Raw genomic sequence first — 17,556 nt, 5'->3', positions numbered from 1 at the left:
TGGGCTGGGAGGGGGGAGGGAGGGGGCAGGGGGGGGGCGGGGAGGGGGCATGGAGGGGGCATGGAGGGGGCTGAGACAGGGGCAGGGAGGGGCAGGCTGTGATGCTGGACGACCAGCAGCTGACCACCAGGTGCCAGCCCCTCTCCTGCAGTCTCTCCTGCTTCTCTCTTCCCCGGCCCCGCTGAGCACTGCACCTGGCATGCGGTTGGAATCTCCTGCATGCTTTGAGACTAAAAATCAAGGTGGATGGCCTGCAGCCCAGAGGGAGTCCAGCCCTTTCCCCTCCGATAGCCTGGCGCCCTCTGTGTGCTTTCCTTCCACACGTAGTTGCCGCCAGCAGTGTGGGCTGGAGTTGCGGTGGACAGCCAGTGGGCAAGCGGGCCTCCTGGGGCTCATGGTCTGAGGGGGAGGCTTGCAGGCACCACTCCCCTGCCCCCCATTTCCCCTCAAACAAAGGAATCAAAGGTGGCACCAGGGCAAGCACTAGGTCAGAGCCTAGAAAGGACTGAGCCCTGAGAATCGCCGTCAACTGTGGTCCAGTGACCACCCAGGCCGGTTCTGCCCAGCGAGCTGGTGGCTCGGGGCCTCAGCTTCTCCTTGCCAGTGCTTCTGCCTTTCCACAAAGGCTCCAGGAGTCGGCTCTGCTGGGCCAGGCTCCTCCCTGCTCTGAGAAATCCCAAAGAGGCAAGGCTCCTTGGGTAGAAGCTGGACCTCCCAGCTATAGACCCCAGAGCCTGCGGGGGCTGGCCAGACGGAAGACACAAGCAAGGACGATAAAGGCCGAGTGGGCTGGCTGGGCTGTGCCAGGCTACCCATCAGTTCCTACCAGGGCCCAGGGCTGAAAATCCAGGTTTTTATGTGAAATCTCTCCAACTTTAAATCTTGGCAACGAACCCACCATTCACCTCTTTCTAAAACACCACGCAGGCTGCACATCCACCAACACGCTGCCTGTTTGCAACTTGGACATCGAGTGTACACCGGGAGAAGCAAGAGAAGTGGTGTGAGCTGGGCAAGTGGCGCAGGCAGGGTGGGCTTCCTGGAAGAGAAGGGATGGGCTGGAAGGCCAGTGAGGCTGAGGTGGCTGAAGGGCCAGTGCTGGGACTCAGCAGGGCCCTACAGGAGATGGGGCTGAGGTCTGGGCCTAGGGACTGGACCAGGGGCCAGGGCAGTGACATGCATGAATTTCTGGACATCAGGGGCAGCGGAGAGGGTCTTGTGGCTGCCAAGATGGAATGGGGGAAGGAACTGGCAGCAGGGAGTGGTCTTCTTCGACAGGCAGGGCTTGAGTTTCCGGAGTCTAGAAACAGCCCAATGTGCCCCGAGCCTTCATGGTTTCCTCAGAGTCAGGCCCTGCTGTGTCCTGAGCTGGTGCCTCTTGGAGGGGACAGGGCCTGGCTGCCAGACAGGCTGGGGTGAGGGGTGCCAGGAAGCCCCAAGGCTAGAATCCTAAGACCCCATGGTCATTTGTAAGAAGATGAAGCAAGGCCAGAAGGCTTTGTCAGTTCTTCCAGTGGAGAAAGATGAGGGGACACTGGTTTGACACTTGACACCCAATGGGCCAATGTGGGTCCAGAGCCCCAGGCTCAGCTCGCCGCCTTTCCCTTGGTGGCCACCAGGGGGCAGCAGAGGACCAGTAGGGCCCCTGGTCCTAGAGCCCCAAAGCCGGGCACCAAGGAGGACGACAGCAACAGCAGGCAGGGAGGGGGCCCTCTCCGCCTCTCTGTCCCCTCTGCATGTCCCATGTCCTGCCAGGGCTGCTCTGCTTCTCTGAGTCCCCGACCCTGACCTGGGACATTTGGAGATGCTCTGACCATGGCTGATGACCTCCCTCTTCTATCCTTCGCCCAGCTTGGTCCCACAGGATAGACTCCGGGTCCACGGCCGTGTGGTTTGGGTGGGTGTTTGCATGTGTACACGCCATCCCTCCTTTAGGGTCCGCCACACACGTAATGGCAGATATATGGTTCCTCTTTTTTGGAAGTGGTCAAATGGTAGCTCTTGCCCCAAATCCTTGTTCCCATGGCTCTGTGACACCAGACCGAAGCGGGTGGGAGAAAGTGGTCAGGCAGCAGGTGGACGGCTCCAGGAGAGGGGCTCCTCAGGGCGGGGAGCTACACCACATGGTTCCCAGGCCACTAACAGGGCAGCCTCCGCTTTTCTGGAAGCAGAAGCTTTGCTACTTTAATCAGCTCCTCGGGTCTGCGCTTCTCACACTCCAGCCTCGTGGTTTATGCACATGCACAGGGGGCAGGGAGGGCAGCCTCCAGCCTCAGCCCTGCTCATCTGCTGTGCCCCAGCGACAGGAAGTCTGTGGGCTCCTGGGTCCCCGGTGCTCAGGCCCTCCTGTCCCCTCGTGGCCGGCACTGGAGGGCAGCGGCCAGCGGTGGGGGTACAGCACAGCTGGGCCTGGCACCAGAGGGAGGAGGGCCCCAAGCGGACGCAGGCAGAACTTGGCAGCCTGAGAGCCAGATGAGAATGGGATCTGCCCCCCTCTGGCCAGGGGTGGGCCTACCTGGGCTGAGGGGAAGGGCAGCGGGCCGGGGCGGACTCATTCCCAGCTTCGCTTTTGATGGCTCCCATCACTGCTTCCTCCATCCAGCCTCCCGGCCCCGCAATTTGGCCCTGCCCGCCCAGCCTGTCTAAACGTCACTCCCCACCTGTGCCCTCCCCTGTGGACAATCAAATCCCAGTACTCATAGACTGCTGTCATGTGGGACCTAAGCCAGTGTGACCAGCATTCCATGTAGTGGAAGGAAAACTGTTGTAAGATGTTCAAAGACTGAAAATATCACCACCCCACCACCTGCGCTGCACCTGCTGACCTTAGCCAGGGCCCAGGGACCCAGAGATTGAGGCTGCAGGGGGCCAAGGTCAAGGGTAGGAGAAACCCCAAGATCCCTTTGTGTCTTGGGGAACCAGTTGGGATCACCTCCTTTCTCCTCCACACTGATTTTCCCCACCAAAGCTGGATGGAGGGTGTCTCATGCAGTTCCCCTCTAAGGGCGGACCTACCTCCTTTCCTTTGTCCTGGAGCCTCCCTGCCCCCACCTTGGCTTTCTCCTGGAAGCCCTCGCCGACCACCCCAGTCCACAACAAGGAGTGCTTGCTCCTCTGGCTTGGGGGCTTCCCGACTCCTGCCCTACTGCGCCCCGACCCTGCCCGCTTCAGCCCTTTTGCTGCTCTCGGCGCAGGGCAGGCTCACCAGGAGCTCACCATTTTGCAGATGGACTTGGCCTCCTCGGAGAACTTTTGGGAGTACACCTCCTCCGTCTCCAGGACCCGGCGGTCCACTTCTTCCCGCTTCACCTTTTCTTTGCGGCCCCGGAATGGTGACTGGCCCTCGATCATCTCATAGATGAGGCAGCCCAGACCCCAGTAGTCAGGGCTCAGGCCGTATCTCTGGTTGTTCAGGACCTCCGGAGCTGTGGGCAGAGGAGCAGAGCCAGGAGAGGTAAGAGACAGCTGGTGACCGGACAGAGCTGGGGCACGGGGGCCCAGGGCTGAGGCTCACACCGACGGAGCGTCCTGCACCCAGCAGCGATGGTGTTGCTTACAGAAGGCCGGAAGCTTCACGGTAGGGACACGCTTTCCCCTGTTGACTCCTACTCACCAACTGCCATAAACACCACCTCCTCCAGGGCGCCTGCCCTGACTGCTCTCCTCTGTGCTCCTGAAGGGCTCGGACTGTGGCTTCAGAAGCCTGACCACAGTGGATGGAAATGTCTCTCCCACTAGAATCTGAGCTGCCTTATTCACTGCTGTGTCCCAGTAAGGAGTATGACACCTGACACAGAGTAGGTGCTACACACATTTATTTCCAGGAATGAAGGTGTGTCCACCCAAAGGAAAGATGACTTTAAGTTTACCTGGAATTGAAACAGCCTCTCACTATGGCTTCCCTACTATTTTGATAAAATGAATTATAGATTAACCATACAAGTACAAAAAAGATAAGCTTCATGTCATCAGGCAGGTCACCAACATCCACACATGTGCCAGTGAGCATATAACAGAGGCCCTGCAGGTGGATGCGTGCAACGCTCCGTGCAAGAGGAGACGGACACAGGTGTCCACGAAGACACGCAGATCGATCGCTCTATCATCTGTCCATCCATCCATCCATCCATCAGCACTGGCAGGGGGATACACACAGCCACATATATGTAGGTACACACCCGACAGGCTCCCAAATGACATGCAATCTGAAAAGGATCTTCTAGCAGCAGAACAACATACAGAATACTGGGCAAGTGTTGTTGGCACAAGCCTGGCAGAGGACAACATCCCCGGCTCCCAGAGCTTTCCGGAGCCCCCACCTCCTGGGGTGAGTGGGCACATGTGTGTGAGGCACCATGTGCAGGAGGAAGCCTGGGGATGTCCTTGACTGGAGGGGGGATTCCAGAGGACCAGACGGAGCTCCGAGTCTCTTCCCTGCAGCCCTCAGGACGATGGTCCCAGAGTAGGCATGCAGGGTGAGGGGCTGGGGGCAGGGCAGGGAGGCTGGACTCCACTTAGCATCTTGCTTGGTGACAGCAGGTGTTGCACTCCTTTCTGGGCCTTTCCAAGTGACCTCCTTCCTCTCAGAGGCCTCTCCCCAAGACCCCCCACTGCCCACTGCGGCTCTATTGCTGGTCAGAGCGGCACCAAGAGGTGCGCTTGGGGAGGGGCTGCACCCACACTCACCCATGTAGCCGACGGTGCCCACCCGGCCACGGATCAGGTCTCCCTCGGGGATCTTCACGGCCAGACCCAGGTCCGAGATCCGAATGTGGCCTGAGTAGGAAGAGCAGAGTCAGCAGGTCCCCGGGACGGTCGTGTGGACGTGTGCCCCACCCTGGGCAGGGCCACAGACCTGCCGTGTGCCCCTGGGCAAGGCACATAGACTCTCATGTTTTTATCTGTCCGCGAGGAGGGGCATCATCATCAGCCCCCTCGGGGTGACTGCAGACCCTTGGGAGAGTCCAGGTGTCAGAGGACGTGGGTCAATCATTACTTTTCAGGAAGAAAACATAAAGATAGGAAAGGATGCCTGGATTTGGCTGGACAATGGCCAACCTACCTCGTAAAATGCCCTCATGGGCTTTTTTGGAAGGCTGAGATCACCAAGTTTAAAACGCCTTGGCCTCATTCTGGGATTGCTTCATGGGAAAAATGAGAGCTTCTCCTGAAATTTTACAATTTGCTTAAGGGGAAAAATTACAAAGCAACTTGGGAAGCAACTCCCTGTCCTGCCTTGTTGATCTTTGGAGGTTCTTTGTGTTCTCCCTTTGGAGAAACAGAGTGAAGTCATCCAGGCCTTGGGGAGACTGAGAGATGGAACGGAGTCTGGGACTGACCCCCAGAGGCCAAGACAACACAGTGCTGAGAGGTCTGTCTCGCTGTTGTCCGGTTCGACGGCCCACCCGGGCTGGGTCACGGCCACATCTGCCCCCTCTTCCTTGTCAGCGCCTGCCAAGGCCCCATAGCCTGGATCCCGGCGAGGCCCAACGTCAGGAACTGCCCCCCAGGCCAGAGCTGTGTGGATTCCCTGCTTGGCAGCCCCTGATAAAAGTGGGGAGAAGAGAACACGCAGGTTCCAGCCATCGGGCTGCAGACCAGTGGTGGGCACGGTTCCGAGACCAGCAGGGAACAAGAACCCCAGTGGGCACTGGGCTCATCCAAGAGAGGAGGCAGGCCCGGGACCCTCTGCTCACTCCTCCACATGGTAGCACAACACTCAAACCTCCCTCCAGGTCACCAACGACCTGCCTCCCGTTCTCCCTCCCCTCTGCCTGGCGCATGCTGGGGGGACCCCTGGTTTCTGGTCTCAGCTCCCCACTGATATTGTTGGGTGATCTTGGCAGGTTGGCTCCTCTGAGCCTCAATCTTGTCATCTGTCAAATGGGATGCTGGCCCTGCCCCCTCTGCAGAGATGGGAAGATCTAGTCAGATAACGGGTGTGAACACCATTTCTGGGCTGTGCAAGGCTAAACAGTTGTGAGGCATTACTGTAGCTGCTCGTTACGTGTGTGTGTGTGTGTGTACGTGCACACACACACACGCACACACAAGAAAATAGCAGTGATAATGCACAAATAATGCTGAATACGTCTAGAGCTGGCCGTAGCTGATCACGCTATCTTGTTGGAACCTTACGACCGCGCCCCCGCCCTCTGATGTGGGCAGAGCAGGGCCCACTGTTTCCATTTCACAAGGAAGGAAGATGGGGTGCAGGGGAGTTGTAAGAGTTAATTAAGTACTGCCCAGGATCTCTGAAATTCCAGACTCCTCAATCAGTGCTCTCTCTCTCTCTTTCTCTCACTTTTGGCCAAGCCACGCTACTTTTGCACCACGTAGGAGCTTTATCCATGCCCACTGCCTTCCCCAGGTACCCAGGATTGGGGGGAGGGGGTGGGTGCTCCTCCTACTCGCCCGCTGCCCTCCCATGGTCCCCGGGCCATGCCTCCGAGAGGCTCTGCCAGACGGTCCACTGCTCCCTTTGGGTTGTGACGCTCATCTTGGCTACAGAGCAGGAAAGGGGTCTCCCAAGCTGCTCCCCAACTTACCATAATCATCTAGCAGGATATTTTCGGGCTTCAAATCTCTGAAAGGGAAAGATGGCAAGCATGTGAGTGTGGGCATTCTGAGCATCAGGGCATGGCATCTGGGTTGACCTCTCTTCATGTCTCCTTCCCACCTCTTGGCTCATGTTGCCTGGTCTCTCTCCGGATCCAGACAATCTTGGACTAATTTCCCTCCTCCTGGTATTTAGAACAAATGCCGCTGTTGCCAGGATCTTCTGGACCCTGGAGATGTCAGGGAAGGGGTCAGGCAAAGGCCAGCCCTGGCTCCCATCCGCACACTGCTGGTACCAGGGCGGAGCATGCTTCTGGCTGGTGTGGGGAGAGACCCCTCCAGGGCTGGGAACAGCTGGAGGTCTCAGGATGCCCTGGGACGCCCTGAAGGCAGAGCAGGGCCTGGGAATTAGCAAAAAGTTATTGAGGACACCGCACCAGCTGCAGATCTGGGACAGAGAATGGTCGAGGAGGGACCCCCTTTGGGCAGGGGACCCCTGGAGCCTGGCACATCTCCCAGTCCAGGAGTGACAAGCAAGGGCACGCCCCTGTCCTTCTGTCCCTCCTGTCTCTTCTCTTTGATTACATCATCACTGTTCATAAGAACGTGCCCCCCTTCCCCGCTGGGGGAGGGAGGTGGCAGAAGTGTCTGGTTTTACAAGTAGCAGGTCCTCTCTGGGTAAAAGAACAGCCAATAGGATAGTGTGTGCAACTCAGTTAAGCCATCAGCATCTGGATTGAGGATGCGATTCTCAACCAACTGGCTTTGCTTATTTAACTGATGGCAGCTGACCAAGTAAGGGCAAGATCCATCACCTCAGCAAGCCAGCAGCCACAGGGTTGGAAAGATGGCTGGCTGGCAGGCATGGGCCAGAACCCAAACCCACAGAGAGGCCATGGCAAGTGGTGGAGGCCAGGGAGGCGCTATGGTTCTCTTCATGAGAATAAGGGCTTAGAACTTGGAGGCCCCTCTTTCTTTTTGTTTTGAGTGAAAAGCAATCAAGTGAAGAGTTCTTTTTTCAACCCTTAGGGAATTTTTTCTCTTCTCACTTGAATGAAAACAGAACAAAAGCCTAAATGGGGAGATAGGGGCGGTGGGGGGGAGAAGAGCAAGTCATCAAGACCATTCCTTCTTGTTTTCAAAACCTTCTTGGACTCCCCAAGATCATCTCTGCCAAGAGCTCCGTGGCAAAGGTCTTCACGCTGGGGTGTGCAGGCCCGCTGGGTCTGCGGGAACCGTCTAGGGGGCTCCTGTGTGCTACCAGTTTCGAGAATACCGAAAGAAGAAAAGTCAAGAATTTTCTGCCTTTCTAGATCCTCTAGATCTAACGTCCCCGCATTCTTTGGGATCTCCCCTCCCACTTGCCCTTTCTCGGTGGCACAGATTCCAAGTGACAGAAGAGAAGCAGGTTCCTTCCCGCCCCAGTAACTATGGTGTCCTGCTCCACGGTGTAAAATCCCCTAGGATCCCAGTTAGAAAAGGGTTCTACTAATAATCATTACAACGGCAACTCAACAGAAGTTATTTTAACTCTTAAAGCCTGTGGTCAAAGGAAATTTTTAAAAAATCTTATATATATCCATCTATTGCAGAGCTGCATGATGATCAATGACAGACTTTTAGGCAAAAAAAAAAAAAAAAAAGATGACATTATAATAACATTCTGTGGGGGTGGAGAAGAGGATGATAGAGAATCCCTCACCTTTAAAGAATTTTCATGGCATTTTTAAAATGGATAATGGTGGAAATCACTTTGCCACAGCAATCAGATTCTACTGGATACCTTTAAAAATGTGATGTGACTGTTCAGTTTCAAAATATTAGCCACTGTTTTAACAGATGATGAACTATTTCAGATGTTTCTGTGTTGTATAAGGGCACACAGATTTTCAGATTTCCTTGAGAGGGTCAGTGAGAAAAGTTTGAAGACCACTACTTGTGGAATCCATCAAGTCGGACGGAGAAGGATGGACCGAGGTCCGTTCTGCTGCCTGCTTCTCGCTGGTGATCCTACTAAGGTCTTTCTGAGGCAGGCTCACTGAGCTTCCCGCACCCTGGGCTGGAAGGGACCCGTAGCTTGGCCCGTCCTCACCAATTCTGAGGGAACATCACCTCCTATACTTGGTCTCCAAGTGGTCCAGGGCATGAGTCCCAGGGCGGGGGTGCCCGCTTGACCGAGGATGTGGCAGGTCAGCCCCCCACTCAGTCTCTGGCGGCAGGACCGGACAGCAAGTCTGCTCACCTATACACGGTGTTCTCCCGGTGGAGGTCTTCTAAGCCACAGAGGATCTCTGCCGCATAAAACAAGGCTCGCTCCTCCTCAAAGCCAGGGTTACCCATGTTGTAAATGTGGAACTTCAGGTCACCCCCATTCATGATGGTCAGAACCAAGCACAGCGCATCCTTGGTCTCGTAGGCATAGGCCAGGTTGACCTGGGAGCACAAGACAGCACCATGGTGAGGTTCCAGTGACTGCCACCCACTTCCACTCATCCTCCTCAGGGTCCTTGGAGCTGGGGGGGGTGGCTGGAGTGGGGTCCTCAGCAGCTTCATGCCACTGCCCTGCACCCTGACAGCCTCATGGCGCCCTTGCCCACTGCCCCTCTTGGCTGACAAAGGACACACCTTCTGATATCGTGGTTCCAGGTGAGGAGGCAAAGTGGAGAGGGCAGGCTGGTACTCTGCCCTTTTAGGAAGCCTGACAGGATGGCGCGTGTGTGTTTACACAAACAAAAAAGCCTGTGTGTGCTTCGTTTGGTGAAGTCTGTGGGTTGCTTTGTTGGCCAGTCAAGAAAAGAAGAGCCCAGATGCCTTCTGGGCTGGGGTCTCATTACCGCAGGGATGCTGGTAGTGGGCTGGGGAGGCGGCCAGCGGGACTCTGTGAAGGGGAACACAGTCTGGCGAAGTCTGCCTCCTCTTGCACGCAGTACACATCTGGGCGAAGGGACCATTAACAGGGAGGACCTAGTTCCTTGCTGGTGGAGACCAGCTGCCCAAGGATGGACGGGGGCCATAGGGTTGTGGGAGAGGCAGCAGGACTGGGTCTGAGGCAAAGTCCACTGGGTGGTACTCGTCCTTCTCCACTAGGGAGCCAGTCCAAATGAAATCTGGCCACCATGGACCAGGCTGGGGACAGGCTGGGCCATACACCTTGGATGCAAAGGCCAGGAACAATGGGAGTTATTTCTGAGGAAAGGAAACAGAACAGGAGCTGAGCAGGAGGGCTCTGGGGATGGTGCTCAGTGCCAGGGGCCAGGCTGGCCCTCCCTCCCACACCTGCCCACAGTCACCAAGGAGGGGCTCCTGGAGGGCGCTGGGCCAACTCCCTGCCAGGGGCAGTGGATGGGGCACAGTCGAGGGTGGTCCAGGCCCTCGAAGACGTGCCACCCCATTTATCAGACACACCACCATTCCCCCCCCAAGTAGCACCCACCATCACCAAGCCCGACAAGAGCCAGGGTGCCCCTTCCTTTACTGATGAGGGTTCCATGGGCAGCATGGAGGCAGTGACCTGTGGTCCCCACTGAAGGGGGCTGGCAGCTGGGGGCAGCCTGAGAGGAGACCCAGAGGTGCACACTCCTGTCCCCTTTGAGTGTCACCTTATAAAACCACGCCCTCTGGGGAATGACGAAAGCACTAGGCTGATGGCATCTCTGGCGCTCACACACAGCTGGTGGGCGTTTGACCGGCACCACCTTGATGGAGAGCCTTCTGGGAACTGCTACCAAATGGAAAATGCACACACCCTCTGACGCCACAATTCCTCCACCAGGAATCCATCCTACGGACACACTCATGGACATGCACCAGAGGGATGTGCAAGGGTGGACAGGGCAGTGGCTTAAACACCAGAAATGATCCGTAGTGGTGGGGACTGGTTGCACAGATGATGGGTTATCTCCGTGCTGGACAGCAGGGAGGGGGGTGCACAGCGTAAAAAAAAGAGCTACAGCTGTAGGTCTGGCCACAGGAAAAGACCTACAATTTAAGGGGAAACACTGCAGCTTAAGACGTCTGGTAGGACTCCACTGGCTAAAAATATTAAAGCCTCTGCATGAATCCACCATGTTAGAATGGCTACCCGAAGAGGGAGGCTTTTATTTGTATTTTGTACCTCTCTGTGCTGTAGGAGTTTCACCCTTTACATGTTTTTTTATAGTGACATGTGGCAGAGGGATTGAGAGCTGACCAAACACCCACGTGCTCTTCCACATTTCCCTGCAGCTGGCTCGGCCCTTGCAGTGACTAGTTCTGGCCCACGGACTGTGGGCGGCGTGAGGCATGTCCCTGCGGCTGAGGCAGTGAGGGTCCCTGGGCAAATCCCCCAGCACACGCTTTTAAGACTCTAGGTGGGGCAGCTGTAAGATGGAGGAGGCTGGCTGGATCTGGCTGGACTCTGTGTATGTGACAATGGTCTTTGTTGTGTCCAGCTACTTCAGGTTGGGGAGTAGTTCGTTACCACAGCAAAGCCTGGCCAAGACGTGGTAACACAATGAACATAACAAGATGGCACCTCTCCAGGATATCGACAGTCAGGTCTCCCCCATGATGAAACCAGCCTGCAGGGGTCTGTGGAAACAAAGCTCCTTGGCTGGGCCCAGGGTGGGCTGCTTTTTCCACTGAGGAGTTTACAAGGTGGTTCTAGAGAACAGAGGCCTTGGTCCCACATATAGAGGGGAGCCAGGCCAGTTCGAGTGACCAGAGCAACTCAGCCATGATTGGCCACGGGGAGCCTTGTGATGGAGGGAAGGCCTGGTCGCCTTTCTGCTGCTTAATCCTCCCACTGCATTCCACTTCCCTGGGGGATGGGAACCTGCCACACTGGAGGACCCCCCCCTTCCCAAGGGACAGAAGCCCTGGTCACTAGAAGAGTGGCCTGGCACTGAGCCCTGGACACTCACCACAAACTGGCTGTTGACCTTCTCTAGGATCTGCTTCTCGTTGAGTGCCATGGACTCCCCTTTCCTCTTTTTGATCCTCTTCTTCTCCAAGCGCTTGCAGGCATACATTTTACCCGTGGCCCGAACCTGGCAGGCGCAGACCTGAGGTGCAAGAGAGAAGCCAAGGGTATGGGACAGGTGAAGGCCTGCCCCAGGCTCCTCCAAGGCCAGGAGGCTGGGTCGGCGGGGCAGAGACCTGTGCATCAGAGCCTGGCCTGAAGGTGCTTCCAGTCACGGGACCCAAGGATGCCTGGCCTTGGACCCACTGCCGCCCCAGGCCCTGCCCTCAAGAGCTGGCTTCCGTGCCCCTTGCTTCCCTCCTTCTATCCTTAGGTGAATCCTAGCTTTTCAAGGTGCACAACCAACCATTTACACTGGTGTTTACATGACCGGCCAAAGCCTCAAGTGCTGTCCCTCTCTGAGAGGCAACTAGAGTTTCTCCGTCCCAAGCTTCTACCAGATGCAGCCATTGCTAACTGGGGACTTCACAGCACCAGCTACTGGTAAGGGAGGCTTGTTTTGGTGTCAGACCCCTGATAACTCTGACTTTATAATTCAGCGGAATAGGAGCCAAGGCATTTGGGTTCTCATCTTCTTGGTTCCACCCCTTTTTGGTTGCGTGACCTTGGCTGGGTCATCAACCATTCTGACCCTCAGTTTTCCTCATCTCTAAAATGGGAATAACAAGGCTTGCCTCACAGACTGGGAAGATTAGCACATATTAATGGCATCATCTGGCCAAGATGCTTGGGCCCCTCATGCCCTCACTCCTCCCCCCAAAGACAGCCAAGAACGCCCATTTCTCCTCTCCAGACACAAACCCTGCGGCGGGCTCCAAGAGCACTCCATCCCACCGGCCCTGCAGACAGCCTCCTTCCCCACCTCAGGGGCACCACCTGCTCCCGGGCCCCATGCCTCACCCTCCCTCCCCACCAGGGGGCGCAGGACGCCGTAGGCGCGTTCAGAAGGGACAGAAACAGTGACAGAGTAGGGGAACTGCCCACTGAAGATGCGGATGTTCACTCACCTCCCCAAAGCCCCCTTTTCCTAGTACTCGGTACTGCCTGAAAGTGTTTTTGGTGACCGGTTGCCTGGAAAAAAGCAAGAATCCAACATTGGTCTCAAGGTGTTGAGATGCAGAAGCCACAAGAAACAGACGACAGTGGCATGCCCTCCAAACCAGCCAGGAATCAGCACTGCGGACGGGTCCCTCAAGCACTTGCTCTGGGGCTGGGTGTTCAAATCCCAGGCCACCCGCCCTCGGCCCCGCGTGGCTTGGGACCCGAGCAGTCCTCGCTCGCTCGCTCGCTCGCTTGCTTGGAGGGAAGAGCAGATGCGTGAAGAAGCTGCTTCACCACTTTCCATGTGGTTCCCCTTTCTCTCCCCAGTGAAAATCAGGTGGCTAAGCTCAGAAGGCAGCAGTGTCCTCTGCAGGGAGAAGGGAGGGGGCCAGGGGCCGCACAGGTTCGGTGTCCCAGGGAGGACACAACAGCCCTCCCCGCACCTGCACATCTGGTCCGCCCGCCCACCTCCTGTCCCCAGGGAGAAAGGCTGCTGGTCGTCCTTTACGGCAGGCCCCCAGCCCTTCCGCCACCGAGGGCCCCCTTATCACAGTTCCCCCGTAGTTCCGCAGCACCAGAAGATCCTGTCTGCCCAAAGCGGTATTTGTGAAGTAATCATTGCTCTGTATCTCCCGACCCCCATTTTAATTAGCTAAGGCCATTTATGTCTAAGCAGACGGACCCTCTGATCATGAGGCAAGGGTGGGACCTCACGGAGTAAATAAACAAACGATCATCTAAAATTGCCTCGAAGAACTCCAGGGTGCAGACAGCTTGGGCTTTTTCATCACTGGCCTGTTTGGCTAAAAATAATCGGCTGCCCCCAGCCCCAGCTTTTCTGAGGTACAACTGACAAACGGTATCCAACCTGATGCTTCGATACATGCACACACTGTGAAAGGACCACCACAATCAAGCTAAGTTTCTGTCACCTCCCATGGTTACCATTTGCCCTCTTCCTCTCTCTCGCTGGTAAGAACACTTAAGATCTACCCTCTTGGCCAGCTTCAAGCATACAATGCAGTCCCGTGAACTAGAGTCCCACCACTGTACGTCAGCTCTCCAGAGCTTATTCATCCCACAGAACTAACCGAAACCTTGCATCCCTCGACCTACATTCCCCATGACCTCTACCGCCCACCCCCAGTCCCTGGCAGCCACCATCCACTCTCTGTTCCTATGACTGGGCCATTATTTTAGATTCCACATCTAGGTGAGATCACGCAGGATCTGTGTCTGGCTTATTTCACTTAGTGTAACGTCCTCCAGGTTCCTCCATGTTATCACAAATGGCAGGATTTCCTTCTTTTTTAAGGCTGAATAATATTCCGTTGTATGTATCTACCCTGTTTTCCCTCCCACGCTGACCGCAGCATTATTCACAAGGGCTAAGAGATGCAAACAACCTAAGTGTCCTTGGACCATGAATGGATAAAGAACAATCTGCTTTTAGGATGTCCAGCTCAGCTCTTGGACCTCCAGGACTATTCCTGAGCAACCCCCAACCCCAGCGCAGAGGCCGGACCAGGGCACGCACCGGAGTGGGACTGAGCTGGCCCACATAATTGGGTCAGCTTGAGAAAGACCAGTGAGCCTCTGGTCACCCAGCAGCTCCTGAATGAACCCTCTGTTGCAACCTTGCTTGCTGCTGGGTCCCGAAGGTCCTCGGCACCACACCTCTCACAGGACAGCCCTGAACCCCCCGCCCCCCACCGGCACGCCCGTCTGGAGTCCACGTGCCCTGACTCGCTCTCTCTTCTGTTTCTTTGTGGGGGGGGGGGGGGCGCGGCACACTGATGATCTCCCCGCTGGGAGCACAGGACCGCCCCTCCGCAGACTCTCCATGGCTCTGTGTCCCCCTGCACACGAGCGGTTGGACCTCAGCGAGGCCTGCCATGCGGCTGCATCCGCCATGCGGCCCTGGGAAGCGTTTCTACAGCTGCCCTCGAAACCACATGAAGGCGCCTGGGCCTAACAGTTTACGATACATGGAGAACAAACAGTCGGTCGGCATTACCACAGAGCTCCTTTGCTAGGGGAAATGAGTGTAATACAGTCTCCGAGGAATTTCTCGGTTAACCTTGGGAGGGAGAAAATCCCTTTAATATTTCAACAGTACAGCATGAACAGGCCATGATTTTGTTAGCAAAAAAAAGAAAAGAAAAGAAAAGAAAAAGGAAAGGGAGGAAGCAGGGTGCTGTCAGTCATTTAGGGGCATTTCTAGGCCAGGGTCCTGCCCTAGTGCCTTCAACAACTTAATGCCCACAAAAGGGCCTAACTTCTTCGCAGTCAACGCAGATTTTAAGTCTGTTTCTCCATTTCAAATGTTCAGTGCAGACAAGTAAAATCAAAGCCAGTGGCCACAGCTAAAGGATTCTATTGGACAGAGTGCTGGGTGGAATAAGGGTGAAGGACTTGATCACAGGGCCTTGGGTTCAGGTTCCAGCCTTGCCAGGCCCTTGCTGCGTGACCCAGGGCCAATCAATCAACCTCTCTGAGCCTTGCATCTTCAGTAAAACAACACTGAAAAGGCATCTGCATCCCAAGGCTCTTTGTAAGCTGCTGTGTGTCAGATGTCATTATTAGAACCCTAGGAATAGGGGCACCTAGGGTGGCTCAGTCGGTTAAGCGTCTGCCTTTGGCTCAGGTCACAGTCCCAGGGTCCTGGGATCGAGCTCTGCATCAGGCTCCCTGCTCAGTGGGGAGCCTGCTTCTCCCTCTCCCTCTGCCACTCCCCCTGCTTGTACATGCTTGCGTGCTCTCTCTGTCAAAAAAATAAAATCTTAAAAAAAAAAAAAAGAACTCTAGGAACAAAGGACACACCGCCTCTGAGGGTCTTTATGGTAACAGTCCCCACTGAGTGAAGCACCTTGCACATGCACTAATGGAATCCTCACTCCTGCCTTAGGAGGTGGCACAGTCCCCGTTGTGCAGGCGAGAATGTTTAGGCCCTGAGAAGGGAAACGAGCCGCCAAGGTCATGATGGTAAGTGGTGGCTTTGGGGCTGGATCCCCAGGCACCTGCTGCAGAGCCCACATCCAGGGTCTCAACCCCACGCTGCCACCCCGCGAAGGTGGGCAGAGATCAGGCTGTGTGGCACACAGCCCGGGGCTCTGGGGGTGACGAATACGTCCCCACCACACTGTCCTGCGATCATCAGAAACACAAGGGCCAGCGGTTCCCTCCCATACCAGACGCTTGAGGGTGACGGCACAACAACCGTATCCAGCACCTGACTTCCTGGGGCCAAATGGCTGACCTTTCCTGAGCTCTTGCCTAATAGGCATATACTACGCTTACCTCAGCTCGTCGGCACCCGAGCCCACAAAGGCAGGCACTATTATCATCCCCATCTCACAGATAAGAAAACTGAGGTGGGGAGGGGTGAGCAGCCCTTGCCGAGGTCCTTGGGGAGAAGGTAGAGCCGGGACTCAGACCCAGGCTGTGGCCTCCGGGGCCCTCAGCCGGATGTCCGCGCTGACCCCCACTTCCCAGGGTCTCCCAGAGCCACGATGTGCACGTGTGAGGGGCCCACAGAGGAGACTGCCCCCTGCTTGACTGTCATTCCCCCCAGTGGTACAGAGCTGGGTGTTTCCGTCCGGGCTTCCTGAAGTGGGCGGGGCAGGGTCGTGGATGGGGCTTTTTGGGCATCCCTAAGCGTCTGCAGGGCACTCACCAGCGAAGGTGGGGACAGGCATAAGCAAGATGGCTCCTGGTTCTCTACCCAGAGGGTGACCCAGATCCCCGTGAGCGCCAGGCCTCAGGCGCAGGGACCCTTGGGCTGCGGAAGGGGGTGCTCCCCGCCCTTGTCTACCAGCAGAGCACGGATTTAACGCAGGCATTGCTTCGTTCTGCCAATTCTGGGACAGTGTGGTGGGCAGAGCCCTGTGCTGGGGGTCCTGGGCCGGGGCCCCCCCTCGGCTGCACTGCTGGCCTGCTGTGTGACTGGGCCACACCCTCTCGGGGGCTCTCCTTCCTCATCAGTCACACGGAGGCCGTAGCTGCCAGGCCGAGTCACCGCCATGTTTGTGAGAACACTTTGCAGAGAGAAGGCAGGAAACAAAACATGAAAAGATGCTCGGTTTTACCCATTATTAGAGATGACAAGATACACAAGAAGGAAACCCTGCTGCTCACACACCGGCCAGGAAAGCACGAGAACAGTGTTGATGAGGTGGAGGGGAGGCAGGCACTGGGGCACCGGAGGGCCTGGAATTGGGGGGCAGCTGTGTGGGAGGGCAACTTAGCGGTCCCTCACGGTTTCACATCGGCGCTTTCTGACCCAGAAATCCCACTGCCGGGATTTCTATGGATGTACTTGCAAAAGTACGTGAAGATATATGTACAAAGCTACTCGTTATTTAGGGAAGATTGTACACAAAATTGAGGGCAACCTCCACATCCATCGATAGGGGACTGAGCTAAATCAGGGATGTGCCACTCATTCAGAGAACGTGGCAGCTCTTTATTTGCTGGCAGAGGGAGGAGTCCCAAAAACAGTGAACCAAAAAAGTAAGAATAAGTATGCATGTATTTATGAGTGTGAGTGTGCGTGCACACTTTAATAAGCACAGAGCATTTCTAGAAGAATACCCAAGAACTTAATCAACAAGAGAATGGCTAATTTTATCTGAACCATGGACCCATGGAGGTAACTGATTTTTATGAGTTCCCAGGTGGAAAACCTGTCCCCCGCCCCTACCACGCGTGAACATTGGCACATACTTGTAGGTGGGCTGTGCCGGGGAGCACTCACCTTTCCAACCACTTCCACTGGAGAAAGCGATCAAAATACATACTGTCCAGATACTCATGGAAGGGCTCTCCCTTCAGGTAGTCGTGGACAGACCTGGCTCAGAGGGAACAAACAAACATTTTATAATCCCGGCCTGAAGCAGCCGGGCAGAGCCGTATACATATCCAGCAGGTAACAAGTGGCCTCAGAGGCCCATCATCCTACCACAGTGACTGCCTGATGGTGCGGACACTTACTGGGT

The 17,556-nt window shown here is 56.0% G+C and overlaps 1 protein-coding gene across 3 annotated transcripts in view; it reads right to left on the bottom strand.

The window, feature by feature from the left end:
- Positions 1–17,556, bottom strand: part of GRK5 (G protein-coupled receptor kinase 5) — a 206,230-nt gene that overhangs the window by 5,443 nt on the left and 183,231 nt on the right. For all 3 annotated transcript variants that reach the window (XM_032423099.1, XM_032423100.1, XM_032423101.1), the window contains 7 exons: positions 17,316–17,408; positions 12,526–12,589; positions 11,460–11,600; positions 8,801–8,991; positions 6,549–6,586; positions 4,687–4,776; positions 3,217–3,425 (listed from right to left, as the gene is read on the bottom strand). In XM_032423099.1, the coding sequence (XP_032278990.1) occupies positions 3,217–3,425; positions 4,687–4,776; positions 6,549–6,586; positions 8,801–8,991; positions 11,460–11,600; positions 12,526–12,589; positions 17,316–17,408 (826 nt within the window). The remainder of the gene's footprint in view (positions 1–3,216; positions 3,426–4,686; positions 4,777–6,548; positions 6,587–8,800; positions 8,992–11,459; positions 11,601–12,525; positions 12,590–17,315; positions 17,409–17,556) is intronic.

Source organism: Phoca vitulina, unplaced genomic scaffold, assembly GCF_004348235.1.
Source record: "Phoca vitulina isolate PV1807 unplaced genomic scaffold, GSC_HSeal_1.0 scaffold28, whole genome shotgun sequence".
Taxonomy (NCBI): domain Eukaryota; kingdom Metazoa; phylum Chordata; class Mammalia; order Carnivora; family Phocidae; genus Phoca; species Phoca vitulina.
Note: the sequence above shows the minus strand (reverse complement) of the source record. Positions and strands in the feature narration are given on the sequence as shown.